The 26,307-nt window shown below is 39.9% G+C and overlaps 1 protein-coding gene across 1 annotated transcript in view; it reads right to left on the reverse strand.

The window, feature by feature from the left end:
• Nucleotides 1-612: 612 nt before the first annotated feature.
• The window catches only part of LOC122533413 (optomotor-blind protein-like), a 76,478-nt gene continuing 50,783 nt past the window's right edge, over nt 613-26,307 (reverse strand). The window contains exons 3-4 of the mRNA XM_043663067.1: nt 4,275-4,388; nt 613-901 (exon numbers count right to left, since the gene is read on the reverse strand). Coding sequence (XP_043519002.1) covers nt 613-901; nt 4,275-4,388 — 403 coding nt within the window. The remainder of the gene's footprint in view (nt 902-4,274; nt 4,389-26,307) is intronic.

A 26,307-nucleotide genomic window follows, 5' to 3' on the forward strand; every position in this document is an offset into this window, starting at 1 on the left:
TACATTTTGATAATAATTATCGAGGATTTTGAAAAATTTCCAGGCATAGTAAATGTAAGAGTTATTGTGACTATATAGTAATCGTCCGATTCTTCGATTTTATATTTTCTTCGACGTAATAATAATTAGAAGGTGATTTTCTTCAGATTATTAGGTTCTTTCTGTTTCTTAGGAATTCAACTAAATTTCAGACTTTTAATATCTTTACCTATTACTTTCTCATAATCAAAGAAACATTTTTCTCTTTAATTTACCCGAAAGGAGATAAAATCCAAATTCATTTCCTCTTCCCTGAAATTCATACCTTAACATAAAACATACACACACACACACAGACACAAAAAAAAAAAAAGAAAAAAGAAAGTACGCAACAGTTACGAATATTCGAATAATCAACGAAATAAATAAATTTTACATCTTTACACAAAGAGCAGGAAATTTCGCGAGAAGCGTACTTGTCAAAATAAAAATCAATGTGCAAGTCGAGTCTAATCTGGCGCGTCGATAAGCTCGCGACTAAATCACGGAAGATAGAAATATTGGCGAAACGAGAGGCACAAAGCATTAAGTGGTCATCGTCGAGGACGGAGAAGAGTGCCGCGTGCACGCGGCCTAACGAGCTTTTAATCGGCCGATCGTTAGGTCGTTAGCCGGGCAAACGTTAGCGATTAATTGCGAGACTCGGAGCTCCAACTTAGAGGCTAGTAAGTAAGTAATTGTTTGGTTGGCGTTACGTACAGTACTTACAAAGCCGTGCTTGTCGCTGATGTTGTTAGTGAGTTTGAGCTTGTGGAAGCTCACGACCTTCTGCATCCATTGCTCACCGCTGCTCGGCGAGTCCGGATGGATGTACATCCTCTTCGGCATTTCCGGGTCGGCCTTCCCCGCCACCATCCACCTGCTACACTCGGCAAACACCAACGAAATCATTAGACGCTCGTCACGTGTATCATACAATTTATTAATTGTCAAATTTCGTCGGATCGTTGGAAACTCGTGAAACGTGTATTCATAAAATTTATTAATTGTAAAATTTTATCCAATTATTAGAAATTTGTGGCATTATAAAATTTCATCGAATCATTAGAAACTTCGTGACGTGTATTCATAAAATTTATTAACTGTAAAATTTTATCCAATTATTAGAAATTTGTGGCATTATAAAATTTCATCGAATCATTAGAAACTTCGTGACGTCTATTCATAAAATTTATTAACTGTAAAATTTTATCCAATCATTAGAAATTCGTGGCATTATAAAATTACATCGAATCATTAGAAACCCATGATACGTATTTATGAAATTTGTAAAATTGTAAAATTTCATCCAGTTACTGGAAATTCGTGACGTGTATTCATAAAATTTATTAATTGTAAAATTCCATCCAATCATTAAAAATTCGTAACACGAGTTAGAAAATTTATTAATTACGAAATTTCTCGTCCTGTTCAACGAACGGAAACAGGAATCATTAAAAATCGTATATCGATTTAAAAATTTTGTTGTCGCCATTCGATAAACAAAATTGTTAAAAATTTACCAAGGTAATTAAAGAATTTCTTTTTGCTACTCGATGAACGTGATAAAAGTTAAATGTGTTAATATGTTTTCAACTGTAAAATCTCTTTTAATACTCCGCCAGTAAACAGTATAACAAGAGAAATAAATTTCGATTTCGTTGAATTTCAGAAAATCACAGAATCTAGATGAAAATGTTAAAAATTTTTTTCGAACTTTCTTTCACAGCTACGCTTTCAATAATTAAGAGACACAAAGTTTGATGATCAACAGTTAATCGACTTTGTTCGATTGACACGTGAAAGTTAGGATTGCGATTCTCGCCAAGGGATGAATTGGAAAGCATTCAAGGAACGAACGAGGCGACGATGACGTGACGGATCGCTGACGATGACTCGAGACCGGTGAAATTGCGTGACGAAGGGAAAGAGGTGTCGATAGCGCGAGTTTCTCGGTCTGATTGTTGTCTTTTAAGGGAGGCGTGTCCGGTCGTTGGGATCGGTCGCAGGTGGGTCAAAACGAGCGAACGAAGAAGAACTCGTTCGACGAGTTCCAAAGTGGCTGCGGTCGCCAGCGTGATGTAATCGTTCATTGTGGTCTGGCTTTCGATTGGCCGACTCTGTCCACTTCTCTTCTCGCGAACCTCACGCTCACGTTCTCGTTCCTCGCGAATTGATTTTATACCTCGTCGAAAAGAGCCTCGATATCAAAATAAAAACTGAACTGCCCGCGTTTTCGAGAAACTCGACGGCGGAAACTCTTTTTTTTTAGGTCAAGTTACATAATATCTTGCGCAATTGTGTAATTTCTTGTTAGGAACGAACGATAGTATTTTGCACGGGTATGGAAAATAGAATGTAACAAAATAATCTATAAAAATAATAAATGAAATATAATAGTATAACAAAACAAAGGATTGTTGAGAGATGGAAATATCCGAAATGGAGTGTGTATTGAAACATGTTACAAGATACGGATTTTTATGTACTCGTGGGAGATTTCGAACTAGAAAATACAAGAAAATTCCATCCTTTCAATTACACCCTCAAAAATACAACATAGTACAGTTATCGTCTAAAATAACCAATGTCTCGACAAACTCTGCTAGTAGCTCAATTATCACTTGAACTCCCCTTTTTTGCAATCGCATTATTCCACGTTTTCCTCCTCCTTCCGAAAAAAAAAAAGAAAACGCACGATCTCTCCCAAGTACCGCAAGTTTCAAATCTCGCGCCAAGATCTCGAAAGAAACTCTAAACGCAGAAGAAGAAGAAGAAAAAGAAGAAGAGTACGAACGCCGTGGCTCCAAACGCGGGAAAAACAAGAGCGCGTAAACGACTCGGCGCGGACAAAAAGGGAATACAATGAAGCGAACGCAGCTAGATACCGTTTCGTAAGTTTTCGTGGGAACGAGCGAGGGATCACGATCGGAGGTTTGTTTCGCCAAGTCGGTCGGCGAATTTTCCGGCTGCTTTCCCGAGTCGCTCGATTATGTTCCGTTTAGCACCCTCGCGACGCGCGCGGGAGAAGAGGTGAAAAAACATAGCCAGACAGAAGACGATCGTACGAACGCCTCGTGAGAAACGCGTGTGTCTGCGCGTTTTGGCTTTCCAAGGAAAAAGTTAATAGCGAGCTAATGACCGGCGGGAAGGCTGCAGACTCCACGGATCAGTCATTCGGCTGGAATTGTTCTCAAGTTAGACGTTTCACTTCTCGGGAAATAGGCAGAGTTTGCTTGGAGAAAAAAAAAAAAAAGAAACTCGGCTCTCCTCTTTGTCCGCTCGCTTTGCATGCCGCTTCGGTTGCTGTTTGCACGCGTGCACAATCGAGGTTTCTACGTTTCTTCTCTTTGAAATTTCCTAACACTTTACGGACGATCTTGGATGGACGAGTTTGTTATTGCTGTTACTACCGTGCTGGAACTTGATGAACCGACGACCAAAGCGTAAAATTTCCATCAGAACAACATTGAAATAAAGGAACAGAAGGGTCGTATGACACAATTAAATTAAATGCAAGCTTTTATTTTGCGCATTTCTCGAATGATCGTTTGAATTTTTAAATATTTACCCACGTCTACGAAATTTCCGACGGAAATTATAAATTTTGACAATTGTAAATTATTTATAGATTAATTGATTTATTACATTTTTATTATTTATAAGGTAATTTACTTATAAATTGGTCATTTTGATAATTGTAAATGTTTACAAAATCTCTGACAAAAATTATTCGTTTCTTTGAAAGAAATTCGGGACTAGAAAAATGGCTGACAAAATTAAAAGTGCGTTCAATTTCAAAATTCCCAAGATCTCTACTTTCTTTAAATTTAACTAACATACGTTCAAATTGCCAGATTCTTAGAACGTAGAAATGAACATACTGTACCGAGCATAAAAGAGAGCCACGATACCGAGGGAAAATTTCTTTAAGCTACCATTTTTGACATACCATTTTCTTTCATAAAAAAAGAAAAAAAGAAACGTCTCGATTACATGCTTAACGAGAGAATTTTTAGAACAGGCTACGAAGAGAGAAAAAAAAAAGAGAAAAAAAAGTTCGAGAGGCAAATATGGCACGGATATGGCAACGTACGAGTAATTGAATAATTGCGTTGATTCTCGCGTTCGCGGTCGTCACGAAACAGCTCCGAACGCAACAGCCTGGCACAGTTCGTGGAGCTTATTCGATTATTCGTCGGAACGTTCTAATCACGACGATTACAGCTTTTGCACGCTTCGCTTAGGTTCCTTACCTGTTGTGGAACTTGTATCTGTAGTCGTCCGCCGCGACGATGTCCAGCAGAAGGATGTACTTGGCCTTTGCGTCCAATCCGGAAACACGGAACTTCATCTGAGGGAACATCTGCCTGGAACCATCGATCAACAGACACATGTCGATTAGACAATTGCGATCATATCGACTGAAGTGTGATACAATTGTCGAGTTTATTAAATGGCCCCGTTACTTCACATTAACATTAGGTATGAATATCGATAGTATTGCATCAAGTACTACGTCCGTGAATGTTGCATCAATAATATCACATCAAATTAATAATGTTAACTATTATATCAATTACATTCAAGTATCACATTGATAGTATTGATAATATCAAGCACTACGTCAATAATAGTATTACGTCAATTACGTTGTATCAGTTGTATCATTAATTAATTAATTAATGATGTTATATCAAATAATAGTTGAGTAATATTAATAATACGAATGTACTTGTATATTCTAATTCTATTCATCTCTTCATCAACTGTTTCGAGTGTTACGATAATATTGTATTGTATCAAGTATTATGTTATTAACATTGTATCAATAATATTGCACAAAATGTTATGTCAAGTATGCATAAATAATACCTTGATGCTATTAATACTAAATCAATATTATTAATAACATAAATGACACAAATGTATATATTTCAACCTTCTCACTCGTCTCTCCAACCTTTTCAAACTTCATTGCAATTTACTATTCTCGAACAACTATTCTCATTAAAAAATTGCAAGTGTACATTGCTCTCCTTCCTCATCCTATCCATGCAACTTTCCTAAACCAGTCTTAAATCAACATACCAAAGGTGGAATTTCCTATAGATTTATATCGAATGTACGGAAAGCAGAAACACACTTGGCCAAGTTTAAATGGCTCCGACACACACACATCCAAACGTTAACTCTTCCCTTTCTTGCCCTCCATATAATGTCCAACTTGGGAAGTTGCGTATTTCACTTTATCAACATTTCATTCTATCCGGTGTTTCGTTGCAAAAAGAAAGTAGATCAACTGTAATTTTATTCATCTTTAAGATTGTGTCTATGATTTTACCTTCCATAAAAAATCTTTTCCTCACCCTCCATAATTGTCCAACTTTATGTATCATTTGATCAAAATTCTTTTCTATTCAAAATAGAAATTTTTTTTATTCAAAAAAATCAAATCAATTGTATTTTTATTTATTTGCAAAATTCTATCCGCTCGTCAACTCGTCAACTTTTGCAGAAAATCCCTTTCTCGCCTTCCACAATGTCACCTAACTTAACCTCCTCCGCTGGAATGACGTTTCTTTTTTTTTTTTTTTGCAATATTTTCTCAGTTTTAAGTATATACTGCAAAAATGTAACCCAGGCCAAAACAAATAATAAATTTATTGCTTCTGCAAATCATTTCTATCCAGCGATGTACGGTTCGGTCACTCGTTACGGTCCGCAATCAGCGCAAAAGTGGTTAAAAGTCGCGTGTCCACGTGTTCGTTTCGTCAGAAATTTCATTCCAAAGAAGAGAAAAGAAAAAAAATTCTAGAAAATTCTAGAAAAAAAAGAAACTCGGCGAACCGTAATTCCATTCATCCAGTAAATTCCATTCTGCCACATCGCCACTCGCCTAAAACACCCGTGCACTCTCTCCGGCAAACGGCGGCAAGTCGCACGATCGCGGCGTGTCGGGGCCGGTGTTAACCGCGCGACTTCCATCGGAATTCCGAAAGGCCGGAATAGAAACGTGCACGAGTCAATCGCGAGCGGCTGTCAGAGCGGCCGCAGGCGCGTTCCCGGCGAATAAAAAGCGGATCTTGTCGCGAGCGTTGGGCATCAGCACGCGGCGTGGAGCAGTTAGGGAGGAACTCGGTGCACGCGGTGGAATTATCATCACGCGGGAAGAAACGGCGCCTTCTGTCGTTCTGCTGCGCGTCAGAAAACGCCTGGCCAGGCATTTCGGCGTGTTTTCACCGTTTCTTTTCCTCACTCACTCTCTCTGTGTCTCTTTGTCTCTCTTTCTCTCTTTTTCCACGAGACGCTGGAATGTCGCGGCTTCGTGAAAATACCAGCTGAGGCCACGCGCAATTGAAATCGTTTCACTCGGACTTTCGACGTTCTTTCGCCACGTTCTCCGCCAAAGAGTCCAAGAAGGGGGGGCCAGAAGGGTCCCAAGTGCTCGAGGGGCCTAATTGAGGTTTCCAACGCGCACAGGTGAGAATTTTATTGAAACGTCGACCGGCGTTAAACTGTGGGAGTGGCCGGTGAACGATGATCCTTCGATTTCGTGCGAAAGGCGAGAACGAGACGGCTTCTTGGCGATCTGGACGTTGAACCCCCCTCCGGGTTCGAGTGTACGCGCGGGACGCGTTTCTTGGAAGTTCGCTCGATTTACGAAAATTATTTATCCCCCGTTTGAGTTGTTTTTTTTTCTTCCTTGCGACGCGAAAAAGAGAGAGAGAGAACGATTATAACGTAATTTCTAAAAAGTAAAGGAACAACGGAGTAATTAACATTTAATTTTAATTTTAACTGTACGTTAGAAGAATTTGTGAAAACAGCGAGTTCCCTGGATTTAATTTAAATAACAACGCGCAAAGAAACGTAAAGAAATATATTTCAAAGAATAAAAAATTTTCTACATACCAATTTTTAAATCTCGATCGATATAATATCATGACAATTGTGTCCCGTTGTCAATTACGTTGCAATACACATCTGTTCGTGAATGTTTCTACAAACGTTCGAATATTTTCACTGATTTAACTATAGATTATCGACCATAAGTAAACAAAGGAAACCAGAACTAAATGACTAAAGTATAAATATTGCATCCGAATTGAATGACTAAAGTATAAATATTGTATCAGAATTCAACTGAATGACTAAAGTATAAATATTGTACCAGAACTAAATGACTAAAGTATAAATATTGTATCAGAATTCAATTCAACGAATGAGAAAAAAATGAACGACGCGGAGAACATATAAACTATCATTCGAATTCTCTGAAAACGTAACGTTGTTTGTTCTGCATTTTAATTTCGCGAAATTAAAACTTGCTCTAAAAAGGAGATTATAAATCGACTCAATTTGAGTGTCGGAATGAAGTGTCACGCGCCGGAAAAGGGAATATTCTTGCCGATGTCGTAGTTGTGGAAGATGATGCTCGATAAGACAGTAAGTCTCTGCTGCGAGAGTTGCCGTCGAGAATGGAAAAATCTGGCGACGATAAGATCGGCTGACTGAATTGCGCGTCGATCGGTGCTGGTGATTCGCGCGGCAGACATAACACGATTAATAAAATCCGAAGAACGGGTTCAATTGCTTTGACATTGATCCCGTTGCAACATTCCGGACCACCTTGTTCAACGATCCTCGCCTCTTTGCATCCGCGGAGGATCGTTTCAGACCGCCGCGAAGACTGATTGTGTTACAACTGATTGGCCATTTCGAATATCGCGGCGAATCACGCCGAATTGATGGGATTAATTATTTCATGTATATTTAACCTCTTGCGCTGGCATGACATGCCACGCACGTCGAGAATTTTTTTTCGTCCCCAAAATTGCAATATTCCCACGGTTCTAAGTATATTTAGATGTAAAACAAATAATAAATTTGTTGATTCTCAATGATTTAAAAAAATAATAAATTTGTTACATCTCAATAATTTCTATCCAGCGATATCATAGCAAGGAAAAAGAAAGCGACAAATCGTTGTATAAAGGTTCGGTCGCTCGTTATGGTCCGCAATCAGTTGCCAGCGCAAGCGGGCCAACAACGACCAAAATTATTTACACATTTATGCAGTTTACGAAGCTTAGAAAGTTGACAATTATATAATTATCTCGACCGCTGCTGTTATAAATCATAAAATTCGTAAACTTTTTGACTTTCGCGAGCCACGCGCGTCGAGAATTTGTTTGTCCCCAAAAATGCAATATTTCCTCGGTTCTAAGTATATTTATAGATGTAAACCAGGCAAAATAAATAATAAATTTGTTTCTTCTCAATAATTTAGAAAATAATAAATTTTTTGCTTCTCAATGATTTAAAAAATAATAAATTTGTTACATCTCAATAGTTTCTATCCAGCGATATCATATCGACGAGATAGAAAAAGAAAGCGACGAATCGTTGTATAAAGGTTCGGTCGCTCGTTATGGTCCGCAATCAGTTGCCAGCGCAAGCGGGCCAACAACGACCAAAATTATTTACACATTTATGCACTTTACGAAGCTTAGAAAGTTGACAATTATCTCAACCGCTGCTGTTATAAATCATAAAATTCGTAAACTTTTTGACTTGCGCGCGAGAGGCTCGTCTTCAAGTAACAGTACGTTAGTTTCTATTGTTCTAAAATTCCTATTCATCCTGTTTGCGTGAAAGAAGCAAAAAGTATAACACGTACGCGTATATAATAAATTCCCCGGCTCTGCTTGTTATCCCTAGGTTGCCCGAAAGTTCAATCATCCACTCCTGATACCGAAAGAAAGAAAAAAAAAAAAAAAAAAAATTAAAAAAAGGAAAAAACTCCGAAAATCAAGAGAAGAGTTTCAGGGTGGCGAGGAAATTAAAATTCCTGCGGATCGGCAGCTATAATCCGTACGTTCCAATTTACACACGGTGCCCCCTTCGTGCTCGCTCGTTGTCTGTTCGTTGAAACAGCATAGCTCTCTCTCTCTCTCTTTCTCTCTTGCTCTTTCTTTCTCTGGAAGGATGGCAAAAAGAGTAGGAGCGCCACTCTCTCGGAGCAAACGCGGCTGGCGTGCGCGCCATTATGGAAGCTGCGACTTGCCTTAAGAGAAATCGCTCGGTGCGCCCCCCCCCCCCTTCGAATTATTGTACTTTTGTATGCTAACGGCGCGAGTATCCTTAAACGTCGTCGTTATAACGGCCGGGCCAATTACGGTAATTAGCCGCCATAAACGAGTAGCGTCTGAGAAACGCACCTTTCGTGCTCCGACCACCTAACCTCCCCTTCCTCCCCCCTTCTTTTCGAACGTATCCGCGAACAATACGGGGGCCGCTTACGTTTGCCGATAAATATAAGTCGGCCGCCAGTGGACATCCACCGCGCCTCGATCCATTGTTCCCCTCTCGAGAGTCTGATAATCAATTAGAGATCCTAAATGCGAGCGTACCGCGGGAGTTTCGTCCGGCAAACCGGAGGGTTTGCGCTCCGTTTTATGGTCGTTTCGTACGAATTGAGGTACCCAGAGAGAGAGAGAGAGAGAGAGAGAGAGAGAGAGAGAGAGAGAGAGAGAGTTGGACGCTCGTCGCGGTGGTTGGATTAGATCAGGTTTGAATTTTTCGAACTTCCGTTGAAATTTCGAGGTTCAAATGATCAGCAAATGAAGCTCGATCGAATAAATAAATTTTCGATAAGCTGATTTTGTTTTGATGGTTTCTTGGATGGTTTGGATTAGTAAGGTAAGGTTGGAATTTGGAAGTTCAAATTTCATTTGCTATCTTTATGACGTATTAGAAGATGGAAGATTTCTTGAAGGATCTGGCTTACGTCAGGTTCATCCATAGACAGAAGCTTGGATAAAATTTTTACAAGTTGATTTCGGACATGTTGCAAGACGGAGGGTTTCTTGAAAGATTCGAATTTAGGAGTTTAACTGATCGATAGATATGAAATCGAATAAATAAACATTTGCAAATAAATTTTCAATAGAAACATCTACAAATAAATGTTGTTTCGATGTTGGATGATGAAGGATCAGGTCAAGTTCAAATTTGCTCAGTAGACGAAGCTTCAAATAATCAAATAATTAAAGTACAAGTTGATTTTGAACGTGGTCGTGTGTCGAAAACACAAAGAGTTCCTGGACTGGGTGGATATAATAAATCAAGTTCGAATTTGGAAGTTTAAATGATCAGCAATAATGAAATTGAACTGACGAATTAATTTCTGAACACGCTGAGTGATCAATGACTGTGAGCTTGGATTGGATCACGCTCAAATTCGAAAGATCAAGCAACTAAAAACTTGACGAATTAATTTCTCGAAAGCTCCAAGATCGATGATGACACGATCTCTGAATTTACCATCCGATTTACGATTCGATTCAAAGACGAGTAGCAGAAAACGTCGCGATAAAGTGAATCTCGACGAATCGCCAGAGATTAGCGGACCATCGAACATCGCAAGCCAAGTTCCCCGAAATCGAGATTGGAACGGTGAAGAAGAGGGACGGAAAATCGGTCGATCGGGCGACTTTAAAGGCCGTTCAAGAGATTTTTCGTAGCATCTGCCTACTGTCCTGAATATATCGTGACGAAGGGTAGAGGATCGATTCTCATTCACGTGGAGCACGCAGAAGGACGGTAAGCCGGATTATCCTTGCGACGCTTTGGCAAAATATATCCCGCGGGAGGATGCTGACGACCGACTCGAATCTAAGGGGCTATTTTCTGAAAAACGTCCACGCTTCCTTTTATCGCTATAAACGCTCGTTCCCTCCATTTCCTTTCTTTGTTTTCCTTGTTTTCTTGTGATTTTTTTTTATAACTATAAATCAGTCTATACGTAGGTTTGGTCGAAAGTGGAAGAAATCGATAGAATATTGAACGCGAACATTAAAAATCTCCAATATATGTCTCCAAAATGAATTATTTTCGTGTAAACTTTTACGTAAAATAATTCTTATGTTTCCTTTTTTTTAAATAACTCGTCATAGATTATGGATTCAGTACCAATTTTCATTTTACCATCATTTTTTCTTCACAACGAAGATTTCAAATGTTTCCTTCAAGATTCCAAACACCAATCAATCTCTGTTGGACATTCCAAAAATCCACCTTTCGTCCAATAATTTTAAAAACTCTATATCGATGAACAGGCAAATCGATCCGAAAAATAAATAGACAAAGTAAAATTCAAATCGTTCACTCAACTGATATGGTATATGCATTTTGAATTCGAGGCTACCGAAAATTATCTGTAAATCGTCCGATGAAACCCCCCCTCACGCTCAGTTCTCGGCAACTTGAAAAAAAAAAAGAAAAAAATAAAGAAAGAGAAGGAACAGTAACTTTCGTCTGTCTCGATAAGAAAGAAAGAGAACAGTACAGAAAAATAGAGAGAGAAAGAGGGGAAAAGCAAGAAAGAAACGGTAAAAGGTCGCGTCGGTTCCGTAGAAGAGACGACGAACGAAACGGTTAACGAGCAGCGAGGAATCGACGGGGGCCGTTCTGTTTTCGGTCGATGAGAAAGGGCATAACCCCATGACATTCCTTTTCGACGAACCGGGCCATCCTCCGGTTTAATGGCCCCTCTCGTACAGATTACGGGAAAAAGAAATTCCGCCGAAGAACACTGACACGTGTTCGGCCTTATGATTTTATAAGAGGCGAGTGCCCTTTTCTCTGCACGCTCTCGATGGTCCAACAGGATCCCATCCAGGTTGGGTTTCTGGAACTTCACGTTCGCTTAACGTTTCGCCATGTTTTTCCCCAGTGGATTTGTAGCTTTCGTGAGGAAGAGTGGGGGGGGATTCGGAGGGTTTAATTTTTTTTTTTTTTTTTTTCAGTAGCCTGGAAAGTGGGTGCAGTGCCTGAAGCATGTAGCCCTGTAACCTGCATATATTAAAGTAAGTAAGTTGTGGATGTTCATAAGTGATAGTACGTGAGGCTATTAGTAGTATTATTAGCAGGAAAAGTTTCAAAATATCTGCTTGTTCGAAGGGTTTAACCCCTTGCTTGCTGGCAACTGGTTCGTAGCTGCGGACCATAACGAGTGACCGAACCGTATACAGTTAATTCGTCGCCTTCTTTTCCTATTGAACTCGTCGGTATGATATCACTGGATAGAAATTATTGAGAGGCAATAATACACTTGTCATTTGTTCTGCCTGTGTTACATTTAAATATAATGTATAAAAATTTAAATATAAAACTGAGAAAATATTGTAATTTTGCGTGGTACGTTATTCCAGCGCATGAGGCGCAGACGAGATCGATTTGACGTTGATTTGCAGTTGGGTTAGATTTCATAAAAGAATGTCAGTTTGACAGGGAACCTTCCTCTGTCATTCGTTGTCCCGTAATTCCATACCTATCGGTGTCTCGAGCTTAAACAGCTCGTGCCAACTTCGTCCGACTGTCGCAACGAGTTGCATTCAGTTTCGAGTTGTATATAATTTCATACGGCTGCGAGTATTTCATCGAACTATTATTTTTCACATCAACAATTGTTCCCCTCGTTTTTCTACAACTGATAGACGCCTCGATGAAATTACCTTTTTTCCCAAAATTTCGAAATCGTTCGAAATACCGAAGATGATCGAACGACTAACGTGTGAGCTTACTTAGTTAAATGGTAAATTAATGGTAATTAAATGGTGATACACAAGTAATGTTTCTTTTTCACAAATGTAATAAACATTGCCATCTAGTTACGATAATTTAAAAAAAATAAAATTATATATAAAAAAAGTATATAATACAGAAAATTATTTTAGAAAAATAATTAAAATAATAGAATTATAGAATTATCGATTTTTCCAAACGAAAAACTCCGGGCAAACGACCTCTTTCTAAAACTATCCGATCCTCCTCGGGAACAAGCATCATGCGACGCGAGGAAGTCCAGAATTTTCCAAAATTTCCTCCATCGTTCGTATCTTCCAGAAACTCGCCATCTTCCTCCCCTAAAGAAAAAGAATTCTTTCAAAGAACTCAATTCATTCCTGTATCGAACTGCGTCAAACTCGGCGAACACCCAGTACACAGAGAGAGTCAGGAGCGGCGTTTCCGCAGTGTGTGGCAGGTGGAAGCGGGCTCCGGCTTCCAGGAAACCTCAGGAGCCCGGCGGTGATGCGCGAGAACGAAGGTGGACTGCAGCGAGCCGGACGACTACGAAACGAGGGGGCACGATACAAGAAGGTGGCGGTGAGCAGCCACCACGTCCCCCGAAATTCTTCTCCCTTTCTCCCTTTGTCTCCGCTCGCGTCCTCGCTCTCTCTTTCTCTCTCTCTCGTCTTGCTTCTTTTACACGATAGCCGGCTCTGCCCCCCTCCCCCTCCGACCCGTATTTGTTTCTCAGACGGCGCTAATTTTCAGCGTTACGGCTCTATCGGCCGACGCCGATCTGGAGACCGCCTCGGGCCAACACTATGCTCCACTACGCTCTTCCTCTCTTTCGCTGCTGTCTTCGACCGAGTCTCGTTAACCCGGACGAATCGAGGAAACACCTGTAGATCCGTCTGTTTGCCTGACTCGACGACGCCTCGTCTGGCGCCTCTGTAGACTCTCAGAGACGAACAGTGGACTGTCGAAGAGTCTACGACTGACGATACAGAGTGTTGTCGCGACGATTAAGAGATCCTTTAGAGGATGATTTATGAAATGGAAGTTGGGTAAAGAATCACTTCACTACGTATTTTAGTTTTGGATTATAGATTTTGGTAACTCAGAATTGCTTTCCCCCTGTTAGACATTACGTTGTTTCATATATATTGCATGTAATATTATGTATTGCAATGTATAATAATAATTTATATAATATTATGTACTTCATAGCTGGATAAAGAATGACTTCACTATGTATTTTAGTTTTGAATTTAAATTTTTGGTAATTCAGAGCCTAGGTAAAGAATTGCTTTCCCCCTGTTAAATATTATGTTGTTTCATATATATTATATGTAATATTATATTGTAATATATAATAATAATTTATATAATATTATGTATTTTATAGCTGAATAAAGAATCACTTCACTATATATTTTAGTTTTAGATTATAGATTTTTGGTAACTCAGAGCCTAGTTAAAGAATTGCTTTCCCCCTGTTAAATACTACATTTAATATAATAATATAATAATAATTTAATATAATAATAATTTATATAATATTATGTATTTTATAGCTGAATAAAGAATTACTTCACTACGTATTTTAGTTTTGGATTTAAATGTTTGATAATTCAGAGCCTAGGTAAAGAATTGCTTTCCTCCTGTTAGATTTTACGTTGTTTCATATATAATATATATTGTAATATATAATAATAATTTAGATAATATTATACATGTATTTTATACATTATGTACATTTTTTCATCTTCGAATATTTCACAGATGTACATCTCTAGAAACGTAATTTAGAAAATTACATTTAAGTGGAAGATTATTTTAGCCACTAAATGTTACAACGAGTAACTATTACTTTGAATATTAGACAATTTTTTGGTTAATTTGAAAGTTGGAATTTTTGCTTGAAACATTGCACATCTTTAGAAATATGAAACTTAGATGGAAAACTATTTTATCTACTAAATATTATCTGATAATTATACTGATTATTAGATAATATTTTCGTTGATTTGAAAATTGGAATTTTTAATTGAAATATTACATATCTTTGGAAACATAAAAAATTTAAAAAGTACCACCTATGTGGAAAATTACTTTACCCGCTAAATATTACTTTGAATATTAGACTTTTGTAGATTTTTATTCTTTAAGAAAATATAATTTAAGAAATGTGAAAACCTAGATGGAAAATTATTTTACTTGTTAAATTTATTATATTCGTATATGAGATACTCCATAAGCGGATAACTATCACTCTGAAAATTTACTCAGAATTTCTCGATTCTTCTCGAAGGCCAGAATTTTACGGTTGAAACGCTGCTAGGATCAAGTGCGATAAAAAATACTTAAATTGTCAATGAACTGTGCAACAAAACGACGACTCAGAATTTCGTACAAATTTCAGAACGGCACGTGACCGTGTCAACGCGGAGCTAATTTGCATTGTTTCCTTCGGATCTTCTGGTACAAGTCGCGTGAAAAGGACTCGACGACGGCGGTGAAACGCGGCTGCTAAAAGGCGAGATCGATCGGAGCGTTTAAATCAGTAGGATCATACTCGTAAGGATCGCATAAAGCGACAAGGGGGTTATCCTTTTCAGCAACCGTTGGATGAATAACGACGGCAAACGGGGGAAAAAGAAAAGAGGTGGCCGCGAACGCGTACGACCTAACCTACGGATCGCCACTCGATAAAACCCGCCACGAATTTACGACGATCCCGGGATCGTTAGATCATCCGGCGCGATCCTCGCGAAATTTGCCGCGTTCCACGCTGCGCCACGCTGAGTTATTGCCGTGCTCTGCCTCGAAATGCCGAGTACACAACGTAACCATTTCCCATCTTTATCCTTTTCTTCGAGCTGTTGCGTGAAAAATCGTCGACGTTGAAATGGCGAAGAAAATATAATATCTGTCTGGAACGTGTGTCGTCCACTGTGTTTTGAATTCTCATCATCTCTTGCAATTAGAATCTGATGACAATTTCTATCAGAGCCGCGCATCTCTCTCCTTCCAAATTAGAATTTTTATTGTTCCCGAATTTTTTTTTATAGGAATTTCATTCCAATTCTCTTCCGGAAACCATACAATTGCCACTGATCCATGAAATTTCAACCGTGAAATTAACACTAGACGACTAAAGTATAGAGAAATCGAAGTGCAAGGTAAAGCACAAGGAGATATAATTAATACAATAAAAAACGCAAGCTTCTATCAATATGTTTAATTATAGGTCACTCGAGTATCTAAATGTACACTGTTATACACAAAGTTACGAAAATTTCAGTCTACAGCGTTAGCAGTTTTAGGGTTAATTAAAATTATAATAAATCGCGAACTGTTCCCTGCAGGGAAACAATAATCTCGAGAAGTCACACCGAGACGAGGACTGAAAGAGTATCGAAAGAGTGTCGGATAATCAATTCTCAGTAAAACACTTATTACTCCCCTGCGAGTTCAATGTAAAAATCAATTAAAAATTACGACCGCGAACCCTCCGAACGTGTCCTTTAATTCCCCAAAGGGCCAGGATAAAATGATCTACCCGTTGCCCACGAAACTAAAAAAAANAAAAAAAAAAAAAAAGAAGAAAAGAAAAGAAAAAAAAGAAGAAGAAGGTAAAAAATATGCCTGAGTGAAAAAGAAAGAAGGCTGGCAAAAGGCGTGGAATAATTAAATCCGAGGCACGGAGCCAAGAGCGAGCGCGATTCGTCTCGCATTTTATGCCCGGTTTTGCGTTAGGCGTCGCGTCGATCCGCGCATCCGGGCTTTTAATACACACTAGACGTTTGCCACGGTCGCGGCGCTCGTCCCTCTCTCCTCCTCCTCCGCCTTTATTTGGCCGATAAATCGAACGGCGAATCGTTATTTACGATGATCACCAGCGCGACGGTTTCGCGCCGAAAGCGCGCTCCCGCAACCCGGTAGCTTTCCGCTTAATTTATTTTATCGCTAAGCTTCGCCTACCGATGATTTGCCGGCGTTTCGCCTCTCTCGTGCCCCCCCATACCCGTGACAATAAAATTGAAAGCCCCGCTGCGTTTTACGGCGAGATTAAAAAACGCCGCGCCGTGGCCTCGCTGGCTTACCGTAAATTGCAAGCAGCCACGAGAGAGAGAGGGAGAGAGAGAGAGAAAGAGAGCCCTCGAGCCTGGAAACCAGGATTCCGTGAGATAACGCCGTAACACACCGGCGCAGATTGCCTCGCGAGAAGTACCAGCCTAAATCGTGGATCACTCTCTCTCTCTCTCTCCCTTTGTTTAAGAGGATCGCGTGATACCGGCCGATAGTGATGCCGTTCAATGCATTAACATTACGCTGGCTGTGTGTACGTCGCGAGAGATCGGCATTCGCCGCGGTTGGTAAAGAGCCGCTGGGTTTCTGGAGGATCGAACCGGGAATCGTTGAATTAATTGAACCGTGAGAGACGATTAAGGAAGAGGCTCGACTGATCGGTAGCTGAACGTTACTACGAGTTCCCCTGTTTCGCGAATAAAGTTATTTCGAAGTTCGAATCTTAATTATAAGTCATTTTGAAGTTTGAATGTTTCCAGAATAGCAATGCAATTTTTTTTTTCAGATACAGTCGATATTTTAAAATTCGAATCTTAACCAGTTGCGGTGGCAACTGATTGCGGACCATAACGAGTGACCAAAACCGTATATTCGATAATTCGTCGATTTCTTTTTAAACACTTAGGTTAATTATGGTTCAATCGAGTTAAGTCATTTTGAAGTTTGAATGTTTTCGGAATAGTAGTGCATTTTTTTCCTTTTTTTCAGATACAGTCGATATTTTAAAAGTCGAATCTTAACCAGTTGCGGTGGCAACTGATTGCGGACCATAACGAGTGACCAAAACCGTATATTCGATAATTCGTCGATTTCTTTTTAAACACTAAGGTTAACTATGGTTCAATCGAGTTAAGTCATTTTGAAGTTTGAATGTTTTCGGAATAGCAGTGCAATTTTTTATTTTTTTCAGATACAGTCAATATTTTAAAATTCGAATCTTAACCAGTTGCGGTGGCAACTGTTTGCGGACCATAACGAGTGACTAAAACCGTATGTTCGATAATTCGTCGAACATACTGTCGGTATGAAACGTCATTCCAGCTCAAGAGGTTAATTATGGTTCGATCAAGTCATTTTGAATTTCCTTAGAATAGTAGTATAATTTTTTTTTTTTTGTTTCTCTAGACATAATCATCAATCAGTTAATTCGTGTTTCGTGGAAATCGTGCTAAGCGAAACTTGGAATACAGAAACAGTGAGAGTGCATGTTGCAGATGGGTTGATTGTACAATTTTACGAACTATTTTAAAATTTGAATTTTCTCATTCGCATACTATAATTCTTCTTCTTTTTTTTTTTTTGCATTTTTTATGAATCTGAAGGGACAAATATTATGCTTGTCTGTACAAAATCTGCTGAACGTGTCAGAAAAATCAATTTCTTCTCAAGACACCCACTTTTCCCCTTCAGTGCCTTACTTACCAACACCTCCCCTTTCCCACTTCACGCTCACAACTTAATCATGCGAGCTACTACCGTTCCGTCGTACATCAGGCCAGTCTGCCTTTAGACGTATGAACCTTTCATCCCTTATCCCGAAGAAACATTGAAACAATAAAAAAAAAAAAAAAAATTTGAGAACAGTCGAACATGTCTTTCACTCCCTATCTTGAAGAGATGTTTAACCTAATGGAATCAGGATAACTATTATTTCAAAATGAAGAGAAATACGATAATTATCGTGATTAATTTCACGCTATTATAATAATTACTATTACGATTCTGTTGGTAAAATTTGAAAATTAAAAGTTACAAGTGCATGATCGATCGTGATTATTCGAAAGCAGCTAGTTAATTTTAAACGGACATGAACTTCGATATTCGTGTATAAATACCGATGTGTAGGCCACATTATTTCTTTAATTTTTTAATTTGACACATTCTTCACATAATGTATTGACGATAATCTATAACCTGAGAGCAGAATCAGCAAACTCGTCGATATGACTGTTCAAATTTTATTTTCATCAAATTAACATTGACTTCTGTTAACACGTATTAAATTAAATTAAATATTACGCATTAAAAGGCCGAAGAAGTTCGTTCCGAATTTTCGTTTTCTCACCACTATCGACACAACTGGGGCAAATTAACCCCTTCCCCATATAAACTCTAATATCGAACATTTGAAACGGTTCAGCAGCTTTTCTCTATACACAAAAATGCTTCTACTCTACGCGAGAAGCGCTGTATGTACATCTTTTATAAATTAAAATTCTCCTGCGACACACAGAGAAAAATCTCGCAATCAAAATCTTCGAGCGTAGAACAAATATGTCACGCGCGAGTGATTCTAATTAAAGCGTTAGGACGTTCAGATAACGATGATCAATTCTCCGCCTGTCAAAGACAGATCAGCACGCATTGGAAGTTGAACGAGAAAAAAATAGAGAGAGAGAGAGAGAGAGAGAGAGAAGGCTGTAGTAGCGTGGGCGTAATTACCTCGCGGCTCGTAAGACGAAAACCCATCCCCCGACGCGTGAAAGAGTCCCTTCCGGGTCGCACCCCCGGGTTCACGGCGTCGCCGTCGGCTTAACGCAATAGAAAACATCGACGCCGCGAAGGGCAGATAATGGGACGAGGCTGGCTCGCGCCTCGCGCCGCTCGTTTCCACGCCGAGCGAGCCCGTTGTGTGCGCGACTCCGGGAAAAAGCGCATTGTCGCCGGGGGATGCGAGTCGCACGCGACGCGCGCCAACATCCCCCGCTCGCGGGAACCGGCTGAAGTGCGAACGAAACGCTATGCGACGCGAATGAAACGCGATGGAATCACCGGCGAGAACAAAAGCTTCGCACGCCGCTAGGCAACGGCCGCGTGAACGGGCGAAAGTCCAAGCTCCTTTTCACTTTTTCTCCAAGGCGTTTTTCAGGCCTTCCTCCTTCCCTCCTTTCTTCGGCGAGAATGCTGTTTCTCTTCTGCGAGATTGTTGGGATAACGGCTTCGCGGCGAGATTGATGGTTCGTCGAAGAATTCGTGAAGGCTGGGTATCGGAATAGGTCAAAGTGATCTGTTCGTTCGTCGCCAAAAGTGTAGAGTGAACCGAGAGGTTGAGCAGAGCAAATGAATAATAATAATAATAATAATAAGAGCAAATGATAATAATAATAAGAGCAAATGATAATAATAATAATAAGAGCAAATGATAATAATAATAATAATAATAATAAGAGCACATAATAATAATAAAAGCAAATGAACAATAAACTAAAAATTGAGCACAAAATATGTATCCTTTGGCTGGAATACTTCGGATACATGTATTTCTTTCGGACTCCTTTCGTTTCATGAATCGTAATAATCATTTTTTTAATAATAAATTATACATAATATTTCTTTATATTATAATATACAGTATAATATATTGGTATTTTTTATATTACAATATATTTTTTAATTTTTTAAATTATAAATAATAAATATTGGAGCTCAAATGAACACTCTAGGATAATGTAATTTTCGGCTACTTTTGTTTCGCAAATCTACGATTATTTTTTAATTTTCTGCTAATGTCATAAGTGTATCTACTTTCACAAATATTTGTACACATATTCCGAGATATCGATTATATTTAAAATAAATAATGCTTCTTTAAAAAAAAAAAAAAAAAAAAAAAAAAGCGGACCAGCACTCCTCGACTTGCCCTATTTAATTACGTTTATACAATTAGAGGCAGAGAATGTTGCCTGAAACGAAATGGAACGAAATGAAACGAAGGTGATACCCACTTGAAGATCGTCACGACGACGATTCTCAAGTGAGAGTCCAAGGTCAGTGGATATTTGAAAATCGCGAGCGTGCTTTCCGTATCTGAAATTAAATTAAAATTACATTCTTCGATTAGAGTCTACGTACCCGTAAAATTCCCCGTAGTTTGACACTCGAAACCGAATCGAATCGAACGACAAACGACACGTATCGCGTTAAACAGGAAACAGAGTCTGGCGAATGAAGGCGATCATCGTCGCGGGAAAAGGGATCGACGTATCGATCTGGCCAGGCTGCCGAGCGAGAGGCACACGCGATAGAAAGGGAAGGGCGGCAGAGGGAGGATCTTGTCGAACAAATCGGTACAAACGATCGTCGTAAAGCAGTTAAAGGCGAGTTTATATATACGCGCCTCTCTGCGGCAGGGCCCCGAGATGACCAGCCCCGATAGGGAAACCGATAGTCGCTCTTTCGAGAGAGCCAGGCTCTCTCTCTCTCCCCTTTATCCTCTTGGGGCCGCGGTCCAGGACCCCCGCGGCGTGGAACTTTTTTAACTGGATCCACTGGACCGGGCCTCTAACCTCAAAAGTCGCGTCCTCTCTTCTTCTCTGTGTGTAGCTGACAATTTACGTTCTCTCTAACGCGAGGCGCAGGTACGACGAGCAGGGCGGAGACGGATCGCGTCCCCCTCGCCGGACGATTTAATTCCGCTTTCCTCGCTCTGGCCTCTGGAACGAATCGGGCCCTTTGTTTCTTCGTTAGTCGCTTTGTGGCGACCGGACATATATCTTTTCTTTCTCTCTCTCTCTCTCTCTCTCTCTCTCTCTCCCTTTTTGTTTTTGGCGGGACAGAAGGAAGACGAAATTTGTGTCCGAGGAGATGAGGGTGAGGATGAGGGTGAGGTGATGAGGGCTGAAAGTTTTTCGTGATTTCAAGTGAACTTTATCTTAAATTAGACCACTTAAAGTTCTCCACGTGTCGAACACGCGAGAATATACATACAGGGTGTTCCGTAACTAGTGGGAGCTTCCACTTAGCTGATTGTACGCCTAAAAATAATGAAAAAAAGTAATATAAATATATGTCCTATCTGTCTATCAATCAAATGTTCTATAGTCGTCCAATCCAATCTAAAAAGTCGAAAAAACATCAAAAGATCCCACTTAAGGTCTCAAGACAGAACGTACAATCTGTATAGATATAGTAATATCGTACTGTAGTTAATCAATGATTCGTTCAATCCGAAAAATACCCCAACGCAGAAATCGAAGAAAAGCTTCTACCCCTAACCTTCACGTGTATCAAAATTGTACATTCCCACGATAGTAATCAAATTCTTCTATGTTAATTACTACGTTCTAATAGTTTCTAAAAAAAAAAAAAAAAAAAAAAAGGTCGGGGGAACATCAAAATTCCCGACTTCAACCTGTACACGTCGGTTCTAAAACAACCCCTAAACGCATCGTGTAACTATCGTGCCAGATCCATCACTCCCCGCGACCAATCCTTCACTACGTCCCATCAGCGTCACGAAGATCAACGAATCGATATTCGCCGAAGAGAAACAACCGACAACGATCGCAGCAGTCCCTAGTCCAGGTAGACTACTGCTAGAATACGGTTGCGTGAGCAAGAGAGAGAGAGAGAGAGAGAGAGAAATAAATTTCCCTCGACATGTAGCCCGCTGAAAAATGATTCACCCAGTCCCTGTCTTCGTTGCGTACGCGTCACCTCCGCCACAATGAGCCGCGCGCCACCGTATCCAACACCACTTGAGAGAGAGAGCGGTTGAAAGGGGATCTCCGAGGTCCACCTTTCACGCCCGAGGACAATAATTACCCGCGTCTCATTTATACCCGGGGCCCTGGGAGCGAGCTCCAGGCTCTGCGAGGAAAAATACCGCGCGAAACAACTACGTCGGCGACGACGGGGCAGCAGACGAGTTTTTCCGGAGACAGAAGAGGAGGAAATGATCGGCGGAATTTAATCGCCGCTGATTCCATATTCATTTCGGCCGGACGAGCTCGTAAACGGACCTCTGTTAGAAAAAAAAAGAAAAGAGAGAGAGAGAAAGAAAGAAACGTAGTTTCTCGAAATTTTTCGAGAGAGAATCGATTTTTGGAAAAGGCTGTTTTTAAAGGATCGAAATTATTGTTTATAAAGTGGAGGCGGGAGTTTGGAGGATTTAGTAGAGTCACGTAGTTGGTGACTGAAATAATTAATCTAGCGTACGAACGTTTTTTTCTTTTTTAAATTATGTCTATTGTGCATTCTTCACTTCTGTATAGATATTTCTCTCATCCACGAAAGGAACTATGTATATTCGTTCCAATGTATATTCTTTATTTGGTAGTGTCATCACGCGAGCGTGTAGCGTGTTGATGATGAAAATAATTAATTCATATTATAAACGCGCAAAATATTATATTTACATTTTAAAGTTATATATACATTATGTATATACGTCCTGTCATTTTCGAAAGAACTACTTTATTCAAACACGTACTCTAATCGTAAGTAGGAATTAAAACTTCACAACCAGAAATTCCACAAAACTGTACACTTGCAAATCTAAAAGTTTGAGAACGCACGTTCTCTATAGATCTAAGTAAAAATAAATCACCACATCTCAATTACATCCATATATGTGTGTGTATATATATTTTACTATTTCGGATGAACAAATTCAATAAAACTCCAAAAGAGGACAGACACCGAGCCTTCACATTACACGGCCTAGCTCCTCGAAATTCCAATCGGGAGAAGTCATAAATCACGGCCGGCAACAACGCTCTCGACACCTTGCAATCATCTCCCCTTCCCCCGCCATCGTCCCCGATTCTGCCGAAATTCGCGGAAACGAGCCACACACGATAGACAGGCGCCGCACGAACGTGAATTTTCACGCGGATTTCACGAGCGAGGTTCGGACGAGCCGGAGCAGACGACGGTGAAAAGAAGAAGAAGAAGAAGACGAAGACGAAGACGAAGAAAGAGAAGAAGGGGTCCCCCCGGTGCATAGCCTGGAAGCCCGTGCCGTGGCGGCCAAGGTCAACGGTTCGAAATTCCCGTGGCCGGGGCCCGTGGTTCGGCATAATTTCGGTCGTTTATGACTCGCCAAGAACAAATAATAATTTAGTGGGCGTCTACCCGGGCTTCATCCCCCCGAGATACGTGGCCGAGGGGGCTGCCTGCCTGCCTGCCTGCCTGGCCAGGCCAGCACACACTGTATAAATAACGAGTGGCGCCAGCCGAACTTCCACTGTTACATTATCTCTTATGGTTTACACACGCCACGGCCACCATTATGCCCCGTCCTCCGCAGGGTTCACGCACACACGCGTCAAAACGGCCCCGAGAACCTCTTTCTCTTCAAAGTCTACCCATCTTTCACCCTTCTTCGTCACAGAAAGAGATGGAGAGAGAGGGAGAGAGAGAGAGAGAGATCATCATCTTTCTCTTCCTCTTTAGAGGAACTTATACGATTTCTTATTAGTCGCCGAGCCGGCTCGAGGTGTGAGAAACTCGGGGATCGCTCATCGGTATACCGGGTGATTTTTGAGATTTTTCGGGCCTCGGTTTCTTCATCAGGGAAGGGATTATTAATGGGATTTCAGAAGGGGGGGACTTTTTAATTGACGGGGGGATGGCTCTCGGTGGTTTGTTTTTCGTCGATTTGAGGAAACGCTCGTTCCGGGAATGGGTTTTTATTAATGGTTTTTATTATCGGTTCTCGTTGGTGATTCAATTGTTTGCCGTTTCGAAAGCCTTTGATCATCTTAGCAACAAATGTCAAACTAGTAAGGATATGAAAATATGAGAATTGATCGTAACGTATTGATAAATTAAACGACAAGGTTCGATCCTGTCGATGAAACAATGCTAAACGAAATTTATAAATACGACATAAGTTATTGACGAATTTAAAATCTAGAAAAGAATAACAACAGCAGGAGTTGATTTGATATTAACAGACGAATGAAAATTCTTAGCAATAATGAAAAAAAATTAAAGAAATAAGAACAAATTAATCAATTAAATTGAATATTTTATACTTTTACACTTCAAGATTAGATATTCTGATAAGTAACTTAACAGTAATGCATATTCTGTCAATCGTTATTTTATTTTCTCTCTTTGTAGCTTTCTTTTCTAATTTTTCTCCGATAATTTATATAATATCTTCCAACGCTTTTCCTATTTCTCTCTGTCACATTTATTATTTTTCTCACTGATCGTGAGTCAGGTAGATGGAGAAATGGCTTTGAAGAAGCTGAAAAGACCGGGAAGAGGGGCCGACATCCGAAGGGGCCCACGAAGGTTAGTAAAATAGACGTACAGTAGGAGAAACGGCTGATAGGGCCGTTTAACTTCTAATTTCAGGCGAGCTCGAGCTCGAGCGGAATTAGCTGCAGAAACAAACCGGAGGGCTTATCGATCCTCGGCCTCTAGTCGAGGCGCGTTGTTCATCGAAGGTGCGAAAAATGTGAAGGCCTCTCTTGAATTATAATGACGCGATCGATATGTATCGGGTGTGTCGATACGAACCGTAACGTGAACGTTAATCTCATAAATTTTCCGTCGTGGCATAATTTTTATATAAAACTTACGAAAAACAAGGACAAAATTTCAACGAGACTCGTGACTCGCCCGATAAATGTGATGGATTCTGATGGAAAAATGTATAGAACGCCCGCAGTATGAGTATGGAAATATTTTTATACAATGAATGAAACAAATTTTTATTGCACTCTGGAATAAAGCTTGTCGTAAAATCAAACTCAATCAAACTAAAAGGTACTATAAGTATGAAGTACAAGTATGAAAATGTCTAAATAAGTATGAATATATCCAAGAAAGTAGTACTCGATGTAGTATAGCATTTAACGAATGAGACAAATTTTCATTGTACTCGAGAATATCCAAAAATAACAAACATCCTCCGACTTGTCGTAAAATCAAACTCGTTCAAACTAGAAGGTTGTATAAGTATAAAGTACAAGTATGAAAATATCCAAAAAAAAAAGTAGTACTCGGTGTAGTATAGTATTTAATGAATTTCCATTGCATTGGAGAATCTTCGAAAATAACGAATGTTTCCTTGTTTGTCGTAAAATCAAACTCGATCAAACCAGAAAGTAGTAATACAAATATGAAGTATAGGTATGAAAATATCCAACAAAATAGTACTCGGTGTAGCATAGTATTTAACAAATGAAACAAATTTCTATCGCACTCGGGAATTCCCCAAAATAACAAATGTTTGTCGTGAAATCAAACTCGATCAAACACGATCAAACTCGATCAAACCAGAAAGTGACACAAGTACGAAGTATAAGTATAAAAATATCCAACAAAATAGTACTCGGTGTAGCATAGTATTTAACAAATGAAACAAATTTCTATCGCACTCGGGAATTCCCCAAAATAACAAATGTTTGTCGTGAAGTCAAACACGATCAAACACGATCAAACTCGTTCAAACGTCCAACTAGAATTATTACAATAGTGGCGATGAAAACCCTGAATCGATCGAAAAGAAAATTAGAAGAACTCCGCCTGCATCTTAAGCCGTGACGTTGAAACGACGAAGCAAATAGGGCCCTGTCGCTCGCGAACGGTCCCGGAGGAAGACGAGTCAATTAATTGGCGGCTGGACGCGGCCCTTATCGATTTAAAATCCATTCGCTCCGCGGAGTAGCGTATTCCCGCGATTAGTATCGTAATACGTGGCCCGTTGAATCGTCGTTTGCCCAACCCGGCATTATTTTCAACGCTCCGTGTGTGTTATTAAGATCGACGATAAAACCAGCGCGGACACGAAAGCGCCAACGATCATTGTAGCCTAGGCTCGTTCGCTCGTTCGTTCGTTCATTCGCTCGCGCGCACGTTCACTACCACACAACCGGAAGACGA

The sequence above is a fragment of the Frieseomelitta varia genome, unplaced genomic scaffold, assembly GCF_011392965.1.
Source record: "Frieseomelitta varia isolate USP_RPSP 00005682 unplaced genomic scaffold, Fvar_1.2 scaffold_525, whole genome shotgun sequence".
NCBI lineage: Eukaryota > Metazoa > Arthropoda > Insecta > Hymenoptera > Apidae > Frieseomelitta > Frieseomelitta varia.